The following is a 16,333-nucleotide window of genomic DNA, read 5'->3' on the forward strand; positions in this document are numbered from 1 at the left end:
TCTGACCTAAAGGGAAAAAAAGGGAAAAAAGTCACGTTCCAGAACCTTCCCAGCCCAGTACAGCAGGGGGGTTGTGCAGGACATTGAAGTTTTTATTAAATGGAGTTGCTCAGTTCCATTTCAAGCCGAATTTTGTACATTTAAGGGTCTGATCCATCACCTGCAATGACTGAAATCACCGGATAAACAATTTCTGAAGAATGTGAATGTGGTTTGGAAGCCATGTCCCCCATGGATGTTGAGGTGGAAAAACAGGTGCGATAACTCCATAGATATTTTTGACTTTATGGGGTTTTTGAAGCATCTTTTTTTTTTTTTTTTGCATTAATTAGTTCCCACACATATTTTTGCAAGTGGAACCTTTTCCTGATAAAGGAATTGTCCTGCTTTTGTTTCCCAGTCTATGTTTAGGCTGGCTTTGCGTGAGAAGCATCATCTACCCATTAAAAAATTCTTTCATCTTCTCAATTTATGGGTACTTTTAATTTCTGGTACTTTTAGACAGACTCTAATAATGTCAACATGAAATTACTTCAAGCACAGTCTAATAAAGACAATTTTTTTCCAGCTCCTTAGCAATTTGTTCACTTGTGGCTGCCTTGGGATTTGAGATCAAATCCAAGAGGAGCCAAAACTCTTTGTGTGCCATTCTCAGTCTGACCCACTTACAAACAATTGTCAATTAAAATGTTCACATCTCAAAAAAAACAAAACTCTGAGGACCTTTCCAAGCTTTGGGGTGACCTCATTGTGGCCTTCCAGGACCTGAAGGAGCCAACAAGAAACCAGAAAGATTCTGGAGTGACAGGACAAGGGGGAAAGGGAGTAAAACTCAAAGAGGGGAAAATTTAGGTTGGATTTGGGAAGGAATTCTTCCCTGTGTGTGTGGTGAGCCCCTGGCACAGGTGGTTCCATGAGTTCCCCACCTCTGGAAGGGTCCCAGGACAGGTTGGACGAGGCTTGGAGGAACCTGGGGTCATGGGAGGTGTCCCTGCACACGGATTGGCACAGGATGAACTTTGAGGTTCCCTTTGCACCCAAACCATTCCATGATTCCGTGATTCTGACTGTGTTTTTGTGAGCTGAGGGGGAACAGGAGGGGTTTAGAGGTCCCCTTTGTAAAAGAACTGATAAATCAGGATTAAATGTCCCCTTGTTCTTCCAGCTGCGCCTCAAACTGCGTTACCCAGATTTAGCGCCATAAAACCATCTGAAATCCATGTGATAAAGTGGTAATTTGTCTCTGAATTCCACAATTCTGGCCCTTCCTTCCTTCTGTGGGATTTCAGGGCTGGATGTGCTCTTGAGGCAGGGCCTTGCCCAAACCCAGAATTGAGATTGTTCCGACGCCGGGCTGGAGGCAGAGCCTGGTGAGCATCGCTGGAGACAGGAATTTATTAAGGATTTACACTCATACCCTTAATAAAAGAACACCTTGGAATGATGAATTATGTATTATAGACATTCTTAGTATTTTTCTTTATGACTAAAGTCAAACATACGCCGGAGTCTGGATTTTGTTGTGACTGAAAGGTGGCCCTGGAATAAATTTGGTCCCTAATTCCCGAGATGAGAGGAACCTGCAGGACGGAATCTGTCTGTCAGAAGATAAGGAGGAAATAAAAACAAAGTAAATAAGCATTGAGGAAAAGAACATTTAATCAGATGGAACATTTGACATTCAGGACATACTTGCTGGGAATTAATTCCAGGTACAAAGGCTGTCTGTGGTCCCCAGGCCATCAGGGCTGAGGTATAAAAACCAACTCAGCCCAACTCCTTCCTACCACTTCTCTTTCCTCTTTTGTGAGCAAGGTTAGTTCAAATCCACTTCTCTTTCTCTGTTTGTTGAGTTCTTGCCTTTTCATAATCTGGTTTTTTTCCCCACAGTATTCTGCTGCTTGCTGGATTCTTTTTTTGGGGGATGAGACTTTTTCTGCTTAAAAAGTTGTGGTTTGATGCAGGAATTGTGGAATTTCTGGAGTCCTGACTAGGCTATAGAGATCCTTGAGTTGGTGATAGAAATTTATACAAATGTGGGATTTCAGACATGTTAAATGACATAGAAAATATTAGAACTAATAAAGATTAACGAATTGCATGGGTGGGATAACTCTGCAAGGGGTTGGAACTCTGGGATCTTTGAAGGTCCTTTAAAACTCCAACTATTTATTAAAACAGAAAATCCAGGAGCTCAGTTGTATTTCAGCAGCATTTTATATCTTGGAGGGTCTTTTCCATCCAATGTCAGCTGGGTCACCAAGTGTGGAAATTTTGTTCAGAGTTCAAAGACATCTCCTGGAATGTTGGGAAGTGGGATCAGGGATTGTGGGTTGAAGGGAAAGAAGGGGAAAAACTGGAGCAGAGCTGAGCACCCCGTAGAAATCAGGGAATTTTGGTTTTATTGCTGTGGTGCAGGTAGAACCCATGGAATTCCTGATTCTTCTCACATCCATGGAGAGTTGCCTGGGAAAAATTCCAAAGACCTCTTCTTCAAGGCTGCTTAATGACACTGAAATTTGTCATTGAAATTTGTACCTCTTTGTAGGCAAAGTTGGAGCCTTGAAACGAATCCTCCCTTTCATTTTTCCAGCTGCCCGTGGACCTCTCTCCACAGGTACATTTGTGGTTGGGTTTCACTCCTAATTGCAGCTCCCCCAACGCTCTGGGTGCGCAGAGCTGGGTCTGTCCAGACGTGCAATCCAAATCCTACAATTAAATTAATGACACAGGTTTGTTTCTTTTGTTCTGCTGCCAGTTCTTGCCAGGATCACTGACAGCCCAGAGGACATTTCAGCCTCTGTCTCTATTTAAGAGTTTGGTTTCCTCCTCAGCTCCTGGCTCAGTTCCTAAAAGGCTCCTTGGAAAGTCGCTGTCCCGATAACTGAACTAAAATGAGTAAATGAGCTGAGCTGAGGAAATGCAGGTGTGACACGGATCCTTTGAAAGTTTCTGTCCTGATAGCTGGACTAAAATGAGTAAATGAATTGAGTTGAGGAAATGCAGGTGTGGCACAGCTCCTGCCTTGCCCTCAGGTGTGCTCCTCTATTCCAGACCTCATCCCCAGCCATGTCCTGCTACGAGCGATGTCCCCCCACGTCCTGCGGCCCCACCCCGCTGGCCAACAGCTGCAACGAGCCCTGTGTCCGGCAGTGCCAGGACTCCACCGTGGTCATCCAGCCGTCCCCCGTGGTGGTCACCCTGCCCGGGCCCATCCTCAGCTCCTTCCCCCAGAACACCACCGTGGGATCCTCGGCGTCCGCGGCCGTTGGGAGCGCTCTGAGCGCTGAGGGAGTCCCCATCAACTCGGGGGGCAGCTCCTTGGGTTTTGGGGGCTTTGGGGGTTTTGGCTCAGTTGCTGGGCTGGGCAGTGGCTACAGCCGGCCCTACCGGCGCTACAACGCCTCCCGCAGCGGCTTCTACGGGCCCTGCTAAGGAGGGAGGAGAAGACCAGGAATGCTGAACCCCGACCCGTCCCTGGAGCAGGACTGAGCTCACGGTGTCCAAAGCGGGGTCAGATCCCCACAGCTCCACCTGAACGGAGTCCACCAGGCCCTGGAATGAGGCCACTGCTCCTGTTTTACTCCTGGGTGTTTCTGGTCCTCTCTGTAGCTCTGTTGCTCGGTGTACTTGGTACTACCTGGCGTAAAGTTTTAAATTTATGTTGTAGGTGGGATGTGGTTCTCAGGGTGGGCTGGAAGAAGAGCTCTGCCTTGGGAACACGTCCCCCTAAGCTGAGCCTTTCCCCCCACACCAACCCCTGGTGCTTTGCAGGGCTTTAATGCTCTTGTTGGGATTAATAAAATTATGATTTTATCATAATCTCCTGAGTCTCCTGATGGTTTTTTCCCTCCCCTCCTGTTCTTATTTGAAACTTTTTCAGTTTCATTTTTTTAGGTGAAATTTATCACTGAGTAGATCAGCAATAGTCTGGGGGAGTTGGGAAGGTTGGGAATGTGCAGAATCTTCAGCTCAGAGTGTGGAGAACTCCGAGCACCTCCAGGATCTGATTTAGATTTACAACAGCCACCAAAGGCACTAAACCACTCCATTATGGGGGGAAAAAAGGGGAAGAAATTCTCTTGTTGGGAAGGTTTGGGGCATTCCAATAAACCAGTTATACAAATAATGTCTGCAGCAGGTTGAGCTGTCCCCAGGAGTTAAACTGCTCATGGTTTATGTCCCAGCCTGGCATGAGATGAAAAACCTCACTCAAAGAGCTTCTTTCATCTCTGGGACCCGGCGTTCATTTCAACCCTTTGTTCCATCACACCCAGGGCTCTGGAGCCAACACAACACAACAAATTTCAATTCACGCAGTAATTTGTCAAGTCTTTGGTGCCTCACCTGTCCCGGGAGCTCCAAAGGCGTTAATTGAGTGTGGGGAGTGCCAAACTCCACGAGCCAGGGTTGGTGTGTCCTGGTTCTCCATCCAAGGGCTCCAAACCTCTTGGATGAACTCCGGGGCTAATTAGGGAGCTGGAATCCCTGCCAGGCTGTTAATGAGGCCGTTCCCAAAATGGGATCTCCCCTCCAAGAGCAGAAGTTTCTGTGCCTGGAGGGGAGGATGAGGAAGAAGAAGCGTTCCTGGGTTATCTCAGTTTTACCCATGAAAAGGAAGCGAATTTTCCTTGGAAAAGATCCCTACTACAAGGAATGGATTTTGTAACATATCGAAAAAGATTCTGGGCTGTTGGGTTGTGGAGAGTTTGAGGAGAGGGAGGAGAAAGACTCTCCTTTCCTCTTTTTCTCCTTTTCTCCTTTTCTCCTTTCATAGAGAAACCTTTCTGTAGAACAGACTCCAAAAAAGAAGAGAATCTTCTTGTGGAGAAAATGGGAGGAGTTAAAGGATTTTAAGGAGATGAAGATTTGGCTTAATTTTATTTTTTTAAATATAAGTGATAGAAAAGTTTAATAAAATAATTAAAGTTTTTGAAGGTGTTTACCTTGAATTAGGTGAAGTCCTTTGAATTCTCTAGACTCACCAATTTCGATTGAAGTTTTTACCCAGGGGTTGCAGGCGCCCAGATCCCCCATAACCTCGGGGAGCCAAAACTTTGCATATTTGAGCCATTAGTGAGAAATGGCAACTTTGAAGTCCTTTATTCCTCTGAAGTCCAAGCCCAGTCTTTGTACAAAGCCTCCTCATTTGGAGTTAATTCCTATCTTTTGCTGAGTTTTCCCCATCCCAGTTTTTTGCATCCTTTCCATGCAGGAATTTCCAGCAGGGACAAATCCAGCTGTGATAAATGGGATGAAGAGATGGGTGCAGCTTCTCCTGACACCACACAGCCTCTAACCCCCAAAATTTGAATTAATCTCCAACATCCAGCTTCGTGTTTAATTTGTCGTGAAAATTGCTGCACATCCTCGCAACTTCCTGGGATTTCGGGCAGGAATGGGGGTGGCTCAGGCATGGAAATGATATTAAAGTTCATGTTTGGGTAGAGAAATGCAGGATTGTGGGCGTTTGGGTTGGCTGTGGCTTGGAGAGGGACTTTGGGCAAGGGCAGGGAGTGACAGGACAAGAGGGGTGGGTCTGGAATGACAGAGAGGGGGCTTAGATGGAAAAAACCCACTTTGTGCATGGGGTTTATCACAATTAACACTGTCAAATCCTGGCTCCCAGGGGATGGATCAGAACCTCAAATTCACCAGCCTGGGTGGCACCAAACCTTGTTCTGTGAGGAAGGTGGAGCTGGAACCCAGGGCAGCACTAATTACACTCATCCAATTTGAAATGTAATTAAAATCTGCATTTGAAAGCTCGCGAAAAACAGGTCTGAAAAACAAACAAAACCCTCCCGTTTTGGGTGTGTTGTTTTGCAGAGGTTCTGGTGAGTAAATAATTTCTCCCCTCGAGTGTGAATTAATTTCTGGAGCTCTTTTCTGCTGTTCCCAGCAGAATTCCAGCTGGGAATTCCACACTACCCCAGCTCCCTGCAGGAATTCTCTGCAAATCCATCCAGGAGTGAGTGACATTAATTTTTGGACAAAACCAGAAATCATAACAGAAATTGTGTAAGTTTATTAGCCCAGACTAAGATGCCAAAGCAAACCCCAAACCTGAGTGATTTTAAAGTTGTTTCGTGACAGAATCTGAATAAAATTAACAAGGAAATGAGCTCCAGTTGGGTGTGAAAATGGAGGATTTCACATCTCCCTGTGCCTTCAGGGGGGTTCTTTGAGGAGAGGTGAGGTCGCAGACTCTGCCTACCCCAAAAACCATCTCAGACCACACATCCACAGCTTCTTCTGCCTGGGTTGGGCAGCACATTCCAGCCAGGAACAGGGGGTGGTTGCAAAACCTCCGAATTCCAGGCAGACGTGGCCAGAGGGGCTGAATTAAACACCTTAAACCACAGGAACACCTTGGGGTTCAAACAATTCCCAATCCAGGGGGAGCTGGATGAGCTGGAGAGGTGGGACTGGGCCAAGCCAAAGGGCAAAGTCCCAAATCCACGTTGGGCAACCCCAAGAATCCAGGGAGGGGATTCTGCCCCTCTGCTCCACTCTGGGGAGGTTCCACCTGGAATTCTGTCCAGCTTTGGAATCATGTACAGCTCTGGACCTGTGTCCAGCTCTGGAATGGTGTCCAGCTCCAGAATCGTGTCCAATTCTGGAATTGTGTCCAGCTCTGGAATAATGTCCAGCTCTAGAACAGTGTCCAACTCTGGAATCATGTCCAGCTCTGGAATGGTATCCAGCTCCAGAATCGTGTCCAGTTCTGGAATAGTGTCCAGCTCTGGAATAATGTCCAGCTCTAGAACAGCGTCCAACTCTGGAATCATGTCCAGCTCTGGAATCGTGTCCAGCTCTACAATCGTGTCCAGCTCTGGAATTGTGTCCAGCTCTGGAATGACATCCAGCTCTAGAACTGTGTCCAGTTCTGGAATCGTGTCCACCTCTAGAATTGTGTCTAGTTCTGGAACTGACCTGGATTATGGTGGGAACTCAAATGGCTCCACAAAGTCCTCACGGGCTCAGTCCAGAATTACTGAGAGAAAAGCAAAACTCAGGAGGAAACTCAGGAGCTGCAAGAATTTTACAAGAGGCTCCTAGCCTTTGAGGAACTAATTCTTCATAACGAGCTAATTAATTACAATTCAAAATGAATTGCAGATGCCGCTCTTGCCAGGGAAATTCCCTCTGCTTCTCCATGGATTTTGGGGTCACCTCTGTGCCTGGAGACTTTACCCAGGGATGACTGGGAGTAACCTCCCAGTTCCATTTTGATTAAAGATCTCTTTTTTCAGATGTTCAGTCACTCACAGGTGTCTCGGGAGGATGTTCTCACATTATGCAAAAAGTCTTAATTATAATCTGAATATTTAGGTCTGGCCTTGATGACAAAAATCTGTGAACTCTTTATTTGCTCACTTTAATTCATCTCAAAATCAGGCCATTAAGTCATTCTGAGAGTACAATAAAATAAAGGCTTTAGTTGGAACAATATTTATTGTAATTACTTACAAGGAAGTCTCCAAACAGATCTGAAATGTTGCCAGATCTGTTTTTAAATTCACACCTGGATTTGAAATGTGCTTTGTGTTTTCCAAGCAAAGCTTGGATGAAGAAGGAATAAAAACTACGAAGAAAATTTTTAAAAAGATGAAAAGAAACCCTGGATGATGCGATGTAAGTTAATTCCTCAACTAACTCCTGGAAATATTAGGAAAAATAGAAAATAATTTTTTAAATAGCTGCTAATTCATTAAAATATTGAGAAATAGTGAGGAATGCACAGGTTAAAAACAGCCAAGGAATTTTTTTTGAGAATCCTTCTGAAATATGAGATGGCTTGAGCCAAACCTTGAACTTTTCCTTTTTGATTTAAAATAAAGCAGCTGTAATTCCTGCAGATAGAAACAATGGCATCAATTTCACAGCCCAATTACTGCCCTGCACCCCCAAATCTTTGTAACATCTTATTAAATAAAATACAAGAATTCAGATCTAGGTCAGGGATCTGAAATGTGCCCAGGATGGGACATTTGCATGGTGGCACTCCAATAAAGCTGCTGATAAACTTTGAAGTCCTCAGGAAGCTCTGCCCAAGCCAAACGAGTTTCTGTTCCCAGGGGATCCCCACAGAGACAGCCCTAATTTAAATGTGATTTGCATGTCTCGGGAGTGGATGTGCCAGCAGAGTGAGAACCTCGGGGTTAATCCCTGCATCCAGGACTGCTCGTGGATTTGGGGTTGGAAAAGAGCTCTGGGATCACCAATCCCAACCTGTGATTGATCCCTTGATGTCCCCTCATTCCTGGGACACCTCCAGGGATGGGGACTCCAAACTTCCCCGGGCAGTCTCTTCTGTGGAAAAATTCCTTCTTTTTTCCAAAGAGCCTCTCTACACCTGGAGGCGTCTGAGGAATGAACAGACTTTGGGCTGGTGACCAGGTTGGGGTTGGGAACACCTCGATGGTCCTGGAGGTCTTCTCCAACCTCATGGAGCCTGTGGAAAGCAGCTGGAAACACCTGTGACCTGCCTTCCAAAACCTGCATTTCTCCATGAATTCCCCCAGGATTTACCTTGCAGAGGAGGGCGCTGCATTATGCAAATGAGGCCTAATCTCCTTTAATGACACCAAGCAGATCCCAAAGGGGTTTGAAGGCTGAATAAATCCCGCTGAATTAATCCCTGCAGTGTTCCCAGGAATGAACCCGGCCTGGAATATTTTAAGATGAAAGCACCCTGTGGTCAGATAGACAAACCACAAGATAAGGAAGCAAAGCAGTAAAAAACACAAATACTGAGGCAAAAAACCCTGTAATCAGTCGTGGCCCATAAATCACTTCTTGCACAAAGAGTGGCCCAAGTTGTTGGGCAACTCAAAACTCGGTATAAAAACCAGAGCAACTCCCGGCTCCCCAGCCACTTCTCTTCCCTCCTTTGCCTTCGCGAGCAAGGTGAGTTTGAACCTTTTGTTCTCTTTCTGAAGCCTTGATTTTGTAGCTTTTCCCTCACTCCTCTTGCCGCAGTTTCATCTCAGAGGGAGGAAGGGGTTTTATAGCAGAGAGTGAGTTTTGTGTTGGTGGCGAGTTATAAAAATCATTAATTAGCCACGTTAGTTAAATGGCTATGGGTTATATATTAAATGGGTTATTTATTAAAGGGTTATTTATTCAGTTTGGGGATCCAAGGCAGTTTTAAGGTTGTGAAGCTGCACTTTAATATCAGCAGTGAATTCTTGGGCCTGTTCAGTTGCGTGACCACGTCCCACCAGAGCCCACGCAGAAATTTCAGCTAAGGCCAGAACACCAACAGCATTAAAAATCCAATTTCCTTCCCAATTCCCAACCCTGAAAGGACCCCTGGAGAGCTGCTGATAAACATCGGTGTAACTCAGCTCCTGTATTCCAGAATTCCCTCTGGCCACAGCCATGTCCTGCTACGACCTCTGTGCTCCAACCTCCTGCGGCCCCACGCCGCTGGCCAACAGCTGCAACGAGCCCTGTGTCCGGCAGTGCCAGGACTCCACCGTGGTCATCCAGCCGTCCCCCGTGGTGGTCACCCTGCCCGGGCCCATCCTCAGCTCCTTCCCCCAGAACACCACCGTGGGATCCTCGGCGTCCGCGGCCGTTGGGAGCGCTCTGAGCGCTGGGGGTGTCCCCATCAACTCAGGGGGCAGCTCCTTGAGTTTTGGGGGCTTTGGGGGTTTTGGCTACCCCGGGCTGGGCAGTGGCTACAGCCGGCCCTACCGGCGCTACAACGCCTCCCGCAGCGGCTTCTACGGGCCCTGCTAAGGAGGGAGGAGAAGACCAGGAATGCTGAACCCCGACCCGTCCCTGGAGCAGGACTGAGCTCACGGCCGCGGTTTTTGGGTGCCACACGAGATGCCCCCAGCCTGGAGTTAAAGGAGCTGTGGGAGTTTGGCATCTCCCCAGACCAGGCCTTTGCTTGTCTTTTGTTGTGCTTTACTTCGTGTTTCTGATCAAATGTCTTGTCCTGCTTTTTTGTTTTGTTTTGTTTTTTTTTTCTTTTTTTGTATTTGATAATAGGCAAAATATTAATTGTTGGCAATTGTTGTGCATGGCTGGATTAGCACAGGTTGTTCGTTGATGAAGAAGGAAGATTTCTGCTCGCTGAGTGTGTCTGAGTGGGTTCTGTCCTTACTGAACCATGGAAATGTACTCCTGACTTTTTCGTTGCTTCCTTCCCTTCCTCAACCCATTAAATTCGTGCTGCATCACCCTCCGAGTCTGCCTGGCCTTCTTTGCTCTCCCAGCCCCTTTTCCAGTGCCTTTGGAAGTCCCCAATTCCAGAAAAAACCACGCAAATAATTTCAAAGGAGAACGAGTCAGATTTCGGTGGTGGAAAACTTTTAAAACCGAGCCTGAGACCCCTTATCCAAGGCAGAAAGGGACCCTGCAATGGGTGCCTCCTGCTGGGACATAAACAGGGAATTTTTAAAGATGTTTTATTTGTGAAAAGTGTTTTAAAAGAAGATAGCTCAGCTGAGGTTCCTAGGGGAAATGTGGAGGGAAAGAAGCAGCAATTGGGGAATCCTTTTTTGGGGTGCAGCATCTCCTGGCAGCTGAGCTCAGCCCCAGTGAGTTTGGGAGGGGAGGCGCAGAAGGATGGGGGGCGTTTCTCCCTTTGGAATTTGCTGGGTTGGGAAGCAAGCCTGGGACAGAGAGATTAAAGGACTAAAATTTAAAGAATTTTTAGTTCCAACCCTCTCTTAGGGTGTTTTAAGACAAAGCTGAGCTTTATCAGGCGTGCCTTTGCTCCTCCTGGATTGGGACGAAGGTGTGGTTTAGACACCCTGAAGGAAGAAGGTTTGGAAAGCTTCCCCTGAGGGCTCTGGGTGACTCAACCTCCTGTCACCCCTTAAAACTCCTGATATCTCTGAAAAGTCTTGCTTGGAGGCTTTGTCTGCTTGTCCAGAATGAGGCTGAGCTGTAATTAAAGATGCTGATGAGCTTCTGCCGACTGCAGTCATTAGTGGAATGAAATTAAAGGAGGTAAATGAAAGAATTAATAATTTTAAGGAGGAGATTTTTTTAATAAACACCAGAAGACAGTGGAAAGCTGGCAGTTTGATGTTGTATTACAGGACGAGCTTGGTCTGGATGAAATGTTTAATTTAATATTTTTTGCCATCTCATCTGAAGCTATTCCCTGATCAAAGGTGATGAATTCCAAAAAGTCCAATGGCTCCAAAGGGCTGTGACTGAGACATTGCTGAGAAGGTGGCTTGGACAGGTTCAGGTGGATATTTCTCATAACAAAATTAATTTCTTACCCTTGCCACTCCCTTCTCATTAATTGAACCAAATCCCTTCCCAGACTGCAAAAAACCTCCCCTCAAAGTTGGGATGTTTCCTCCAAACATTCAGAAATCACATCAGAATAAAATATGACCCTCAAGCACCAGTTTCCCCTTTATTCCTGTCCCAAACGACCTTTTGGGTTAAAACTTGGTGTGGCAACCAGTAAAGCCCAATTCTGAGGGAAAAAAGGGAAATCTGGGTGGGTTTGCAGTCAGTTAGAAAGTGATTTATTCACTGCTGCAGAAAACAAGTGGGAATATCCTGTTAGAATGTTTTCCACAGGGAAGTATTTCTCCTGAAGATCATGGTCCCACAGAAATAAAAAATGCCAATATTTTTTCAGAAATATTTTTTGTCAGCAAAAATCCCTTTCAGCACCAAATTCTGCGGAGCTGAGGCCAGAGCTGCAGCATCTCCTGGGTTTATGGGGAGAAGGGAAGAGGCAGGAAGGCTCTGGAGAGCTTTTATGGCTTTCTGGGGCTGCCTGGAGGATCCCAGACATTCCTGCACCTTTTATTACCCAGTCCCCGCAGGAGCTGTGGGTTTGCTTTGCATTTGGCCGGGTTCCCAGCAGGGAAATTGGTTTGTTTACTGTTTATGTTCATGATGGTTTTTTCTGGCCGCGGATGAAACCCACGACTCGCGAGGCTGCTTTCATCTCCCTGCTTTGCATCCATTAAATATTCCCGGCTCCATCGTGCCAACTCCACCTCCCAAAGTGGGGGTGAGTCAAAATCCCATTTGTTTAGGACTTCTGGCATTTTGGACACACACCTGGGAGCAGCCCCTGGTGTGGCAGCAGGTTTTAATTGGAGTCCTGAGTGTGCAATTCCAGCCAAGATAAGTGTCCAGGAGATTTCAGATCGCTGCTCCTTGTAATCTTCCCAGGAGCAGCATCCCAAAAGTTCTCGGCTCCTGGGAGGAGAAGATGGAGCCATCCAGACAAGCTGGACTTAGGATCACCTTCAGAAGTGGAATTTCGGCTCTTTTTATCTTCTCTGTAGCTTTGGATGAGTTGGCCTTCAAACCACAAGCTGCTCTTGGAATTGATAGATAATTATTGTTATAAAGGAAAGTCAGGGAATCATGGAATGGTTTGGGTGGGAAGGGGCCTTAAAAATCATCTAAACCATGGGCAGGGACACCTTCCACTATCCCAGGGTGTTCCAAGCCCTGTCCAACTCGGCCTTGGACACTTCCAGGGATGGGGCAGCCACAGCTTCTCTGGACAACCAATTTTTTAACATTTCTGTGCATGCAACGAGGACTTTGGGAAAGTCTGGTCGATCTTGAGGGACAGGAGAGTTTCCATCCATGGTGTCATCATTTTGGGTCATCCCAAACTGGGGACATCCAGCGAATGAGTAGATGCAAATTCTTATTTGTATTTCAAGGACAAGGTGGAAGGATTGGAGCTGGTGGGGAAGTTTTGTGGAATCCATCAGGAATCTTGGCCACCCCTTTGAACCCCTGGTCATGTTCAAAGAGTCCTTCCCTGCCCATTTGCTGATCGTCCCCCATTTGCATGTCTGAGTGGTCCAGGGAAATGTTTGGGGAACTTTGAAGACTTCTGCTCTTCAGAAGTCTCCAACCAGCGTTTATTTCCCAGGAGATGTTGGGGCAGATACTCTCAGTTCGGGGCTGATTTGCCTGTCTCTGCCTCGGAGATTAAACACCACGAGAGCTTGGAATGCTCGGCCCTGCCCTCCAGTCTGCTCCGGCATTGTCTGCGATTACTTTTTAATCTGGAAATTGCCTTTGAAAAGGAACTGGAATTGCTGCACGCTGAGGTGATCTGTGAGACGTGCAAAGTGAAAGCCAGAATTGCCTTTCAAAGAAGGAAAAAAGGAACAGGAACATTACAAACGTCTCTAAATAACTGCTATTCATTTGGGGAACAATTTTGCATAATGGTGCGAAGCCCAGCAGGGGAAAGTAATAATTTAGTGGCAGATGTAAAAGGCTTTGGCGTCTTTGATGACCCCAAAGATGAGCTTGGGCAAGGCTTTGAGCAGCCCCAAATTCCCAGGCATCCTCCAGATGACCTCAATGGCTGTCCTGGTTTAATGTAGGGAGAAAACCCAACCTGGAGACTCCTGAGATGAAGGACTTGGACACTCAGTTCACAAATTGTGTCTCAGATTCCATCATGGGTGGTGGTTTAATAATAAAGGAATAGATCAGATGATGCTCCTCTTTCATGCTTTCTGCTGAGTCAAGAAAATAAAATCTGTTCTCTCAAATAATCCATTTCTCAGTACTTTTGAGAGAGGGGAAGTTTAATCAGCTCTAAATGCTTTCTAATGATTTTATTTCCTTTATTTTTGTGTATCTCCTTCTGTTTGAGAGGAATTTGGTGAAACACTGAGGCAGAAATAGGAATTTCTGCCCTTCTCAGAATGAGGTGTGCCAAAAACTTGTGCCCTCCATGCAAGGGATTTCACAGGGAAGGTCACTGCACCTTTCCCGATGGTTTCATTCATCCTTGTCATGGTTCCTTGGGATGCAAAACAATTTCCTGAGTAACCCAGATGAATCAGCCTCTGATCAGGAATTAACCGGGCTCGTAAGATTTGAGGATAAAAGAAACCTCACCGGAGGAATGCATACATTACAGGGAGGAAACGAAATCCAGGCAAGAAACACAAACAGAGAGGAAAAGTAAATCCCCAGCCAGGGGTATTTTGCATATGAGGAATCGTTAGCAATTGGCTGCTAATGAGCTACACGCACAATTTGTGTCCCAGGTCCTCGGGCTCTCTGGGCCAGGGTATAAAACCAGCCCGGTCTGAGGAGCTACAACCACTCCTGGCCTTCTTCTCCCTGGAGGAAAGGGTAAGTCTGATCTGCTTCCCATTTTCTTTGGATTGTTGCTGTCTTTGTGTTTTATTTTTCGAGGTTTGCGCTCTTTAAAATTGCTGGGGAGACCTCGAAGCAGCTTTTTCTCCAGGGAGGGACATTCTGTGAATGGGTGGAGGTCGCTCCTGTGCTGATCCTGGATTTTTTCATTTGCGCGCCCCAAATCTTTCCATCCCAAGAAGTCCCGAGCTCTGCCTGAGCGCTGCTCAGACCTGGGAGCGGATGTGAGGAATCTGTGCAGAGTTTTTGCCTCTCGGGATGGAATCACAAAATATTCGGGGTTGGAAGGGACCTCTGGAGATCTCTCAGGGCAGGTGGCACAGGAAAGCCTCCAGGAGGGTTTGGAACGACTCTGGAGAGGGAAACTCCTGGGCACGAGGGTCTGAATGTGTCCAGAGGGAGAGTCCCTGAACTGTCTTGCTCAGAGCTACCTGTGCCAAGGCCTCACAGTGAAATTTCTGCTCTTTTTTGTTTGTTTGTTTGTTTGTTTGTTTGGTTTTCTGTTTTGGGTTTTTTTTAAATTGTTTTGGGCCTTTTTATTTTTAATTTTTAATTTTTTATTTTTTATTTTTCCCTCTGTTTTGAGGCGCAGTTTTCCCTTGCTTTCCTGGCTGCTTGCTCCCTCACCTCCCCGCCTATTTCAGGGCTGCAGGAGGGAAAGGAGAGCACAGAGCCGCTCGGGAGGAAATGGAGCTGCCCTTTGTGGTGTGGAGAGCCTTGAGCTTCACCGAAATCCCCTTTCAACCCCAGACCAACCCTTCCTTCCACTCCCCACGCACTCCGCGCGCTCTCCATCACCACAACAGCTTAATTACGCGGCTAATTACACCTCGTTCCTTGCATTCCAGAACCCGCTGCCTTCCAGACTCTCACCCCACAGCCATGTCCTGCTACGACCTCTGCGCCCCAACCTCCTGCGGCCCCACGCCGCTGGCCAACAGCTGCAACGAGCCCTGTGTCCGGCAGTGCCAGGACTCCACCTACGTGATCCAACCCTCTCCCGTGGTGGTCACCCTGCCCGGGCCCATCCTCAGCTCCTTCCCCCAAAACACCGCCGTGGGATCCTCGGCATCCGCGGCCGTCGGGGATGCTCTGAGCGCCGGGGGAGTGCCCATCAACTCGGGCAGCTCCTCGGGGCTGGGCAGTTTGGGGTACTCGGGTCTGGGGGGGCTCTATGGGAGGTCCTACCGGCGCTCCAACCGCTGCGGGCCCTGAGGGAGCCGCGGGAAGGGATGAGCAGGAGATGGAAACGCGATGGGATGCAGGAAAGCGCAATCGGATGCAGGAAAGCGAGATCGGATGCAGGACTGAGCCCGTGCCCACCCGCTTGCTGACCCCCGCAGCTTTGCCCTGAGCTCCCGGCGCTGCAGGAGCTTGGCTTTCCCCATTTGATGCCTTTCTGTGCAATCAGGGAGGTGAAAAATGTCACTCGATTGTCGCTGGGTGTCCAGCTGTAAAGCACTGCCTGGAAATGGGTGATGAATTTTAATCCCTTATTCAACCCTTCTGTATTCAACCCTTCTGCTTTCTTTTGCTGTATTTTTTTTTTTTAAATTCTACTTCTTGCTCATTAAATAGATGGCGCATCACAATTTGTGGTTTGCAATGTTCCTTCTCTCTCTTCCTCTTTGGAGCCTTCCCTGGCAGAAATTTGCCTGTGCATAAATTGTGAGTACTAAGCAGATCCGCATTTAAGTTACACCACGCTAATCACTGAGGAGTTAGAGAAATATAAACAATGAGTAATATCCTTTTTTTGGGGGGGGAATATTTTCCTTTTTTCTCATTTCTGGAAGAACAATATGAAATATTGTTCTGGCTAGCAACAAATGGGGGAAAAGAGGTGGGAAAGCTAAAGCAGCTTTACGGACAAAACTTTATTGAATTTATTCTCAACATCCCGTCTAAAACTCCTCTCCATAAATTCGAACCCATTTCCCCTTGTCCTGTCCCTCCAGGCCTTTGGAAATAATTTCTCCCCGTATTTCTTTTCTGCTCCTTGAGACACTGGAAGGTGAAATGAGATCACCCTGGATCTTCTCTTCCTCAGGCTGAACAAACCCAGGCAGAACTTTCAAAACCCAACAGACAGAATGAAAACTTAGATCTCGTCCTTCCCTTGTCGTCCTGCTAGGTTAGAAACGCTGCAATTATGTCTTAATTGTTTGCTAAGCGATGTGGTGATTGAGGGGCC

General features: G+C 46.9%; 3 protein-coding genes across 3 annotated transcripts; all 3 read left to right on the forward strand.

Moving 5' to 3' along the window:
• The first annotated feature begins 3,069 nt into the window (after positions 1-3,069).
• On the forward strand, positions 3,070-3,435 carry LOC135457708 (feather beta keratin-like). The gene has a single exon (XM_064732422.1). It carries the CDS (start codon positions 3,070-3,072, stop codon positions 3,433-3,435), a length of 366 nt encoding a protein of 121 aa, XP_064588492.1.
• Positions 3,436-9,387: 5,952 nt separating this feature from the next.
• LOC135457711 (feather beta keratin-like) lies at positions 9,388-9,750 on the forward strand. Its single transcript, XM_064732427.1, has one exon. The coding sequence runs from the start codon at positions 9,388-9,390 to the stop codon at positions 9,748-9,750; it is 363 nt and encodes a 120-aa protein (XP_064588497.1).
• Positions 9,751-15,021: 5,271 nt separating this feature from the next.
• LOC135457670 (feather beta keratin-like) lies at positions 15,022-15,354 on the forward strand. Its single transcript, XM_064732372.1, has one exon. The coding sequence runs from the start codon at positions 15,022-15,024 to the stop codon at positions 15,352-15,354; it is 333 nt and encodes a 110-aa protein (XP_064588442.1).
• The last annotated feature ends 979 nt before the right edge of the window (positions 15,355-16,333 follow it).

The sequence above is a fragment of the Zonotrichia leucophrys genome, chromosome 25, assembly GCF_028769735.1.
Source record: "Zonotrichia leucophrys gambelii isolate GWCS_2022_RI chromosome 25, RI_Zleu_2.0, whole genome shotgun sequence".
Lineage (NCBI taxonomy): Eukaryota > Metazoa > Chordata > Aves > Passeriformes > Passerellidae > Zonotrichia > Zonotrichia leucophrys.

What these genes read in the sequence shown, in the direction of transcription:
- LOC135457708 (XM_064732422.1), top strand. Translation starts at nt 3,070, where the DNA reads ATGTCCTGCTACGAGCGATGTCCCCCCACGTCCTGCGGCCCCACCCCG.
- LOC135457711 (XM_064732427.1), top strand. Translation starts at nt 9,388, where the DNA reads ATGTCCTGCTACGACCTCTGTGCTCCAACCTCCTGCGGCCCCACGCCG.
- LOC135457670 (XM_064732372.1), top strand. Translation starts at nt 15,022, where the DNA reads ATGTCCTGCTACGACCTCTGCGCCCCAACCTCCTGCGGCCCCACGCCG.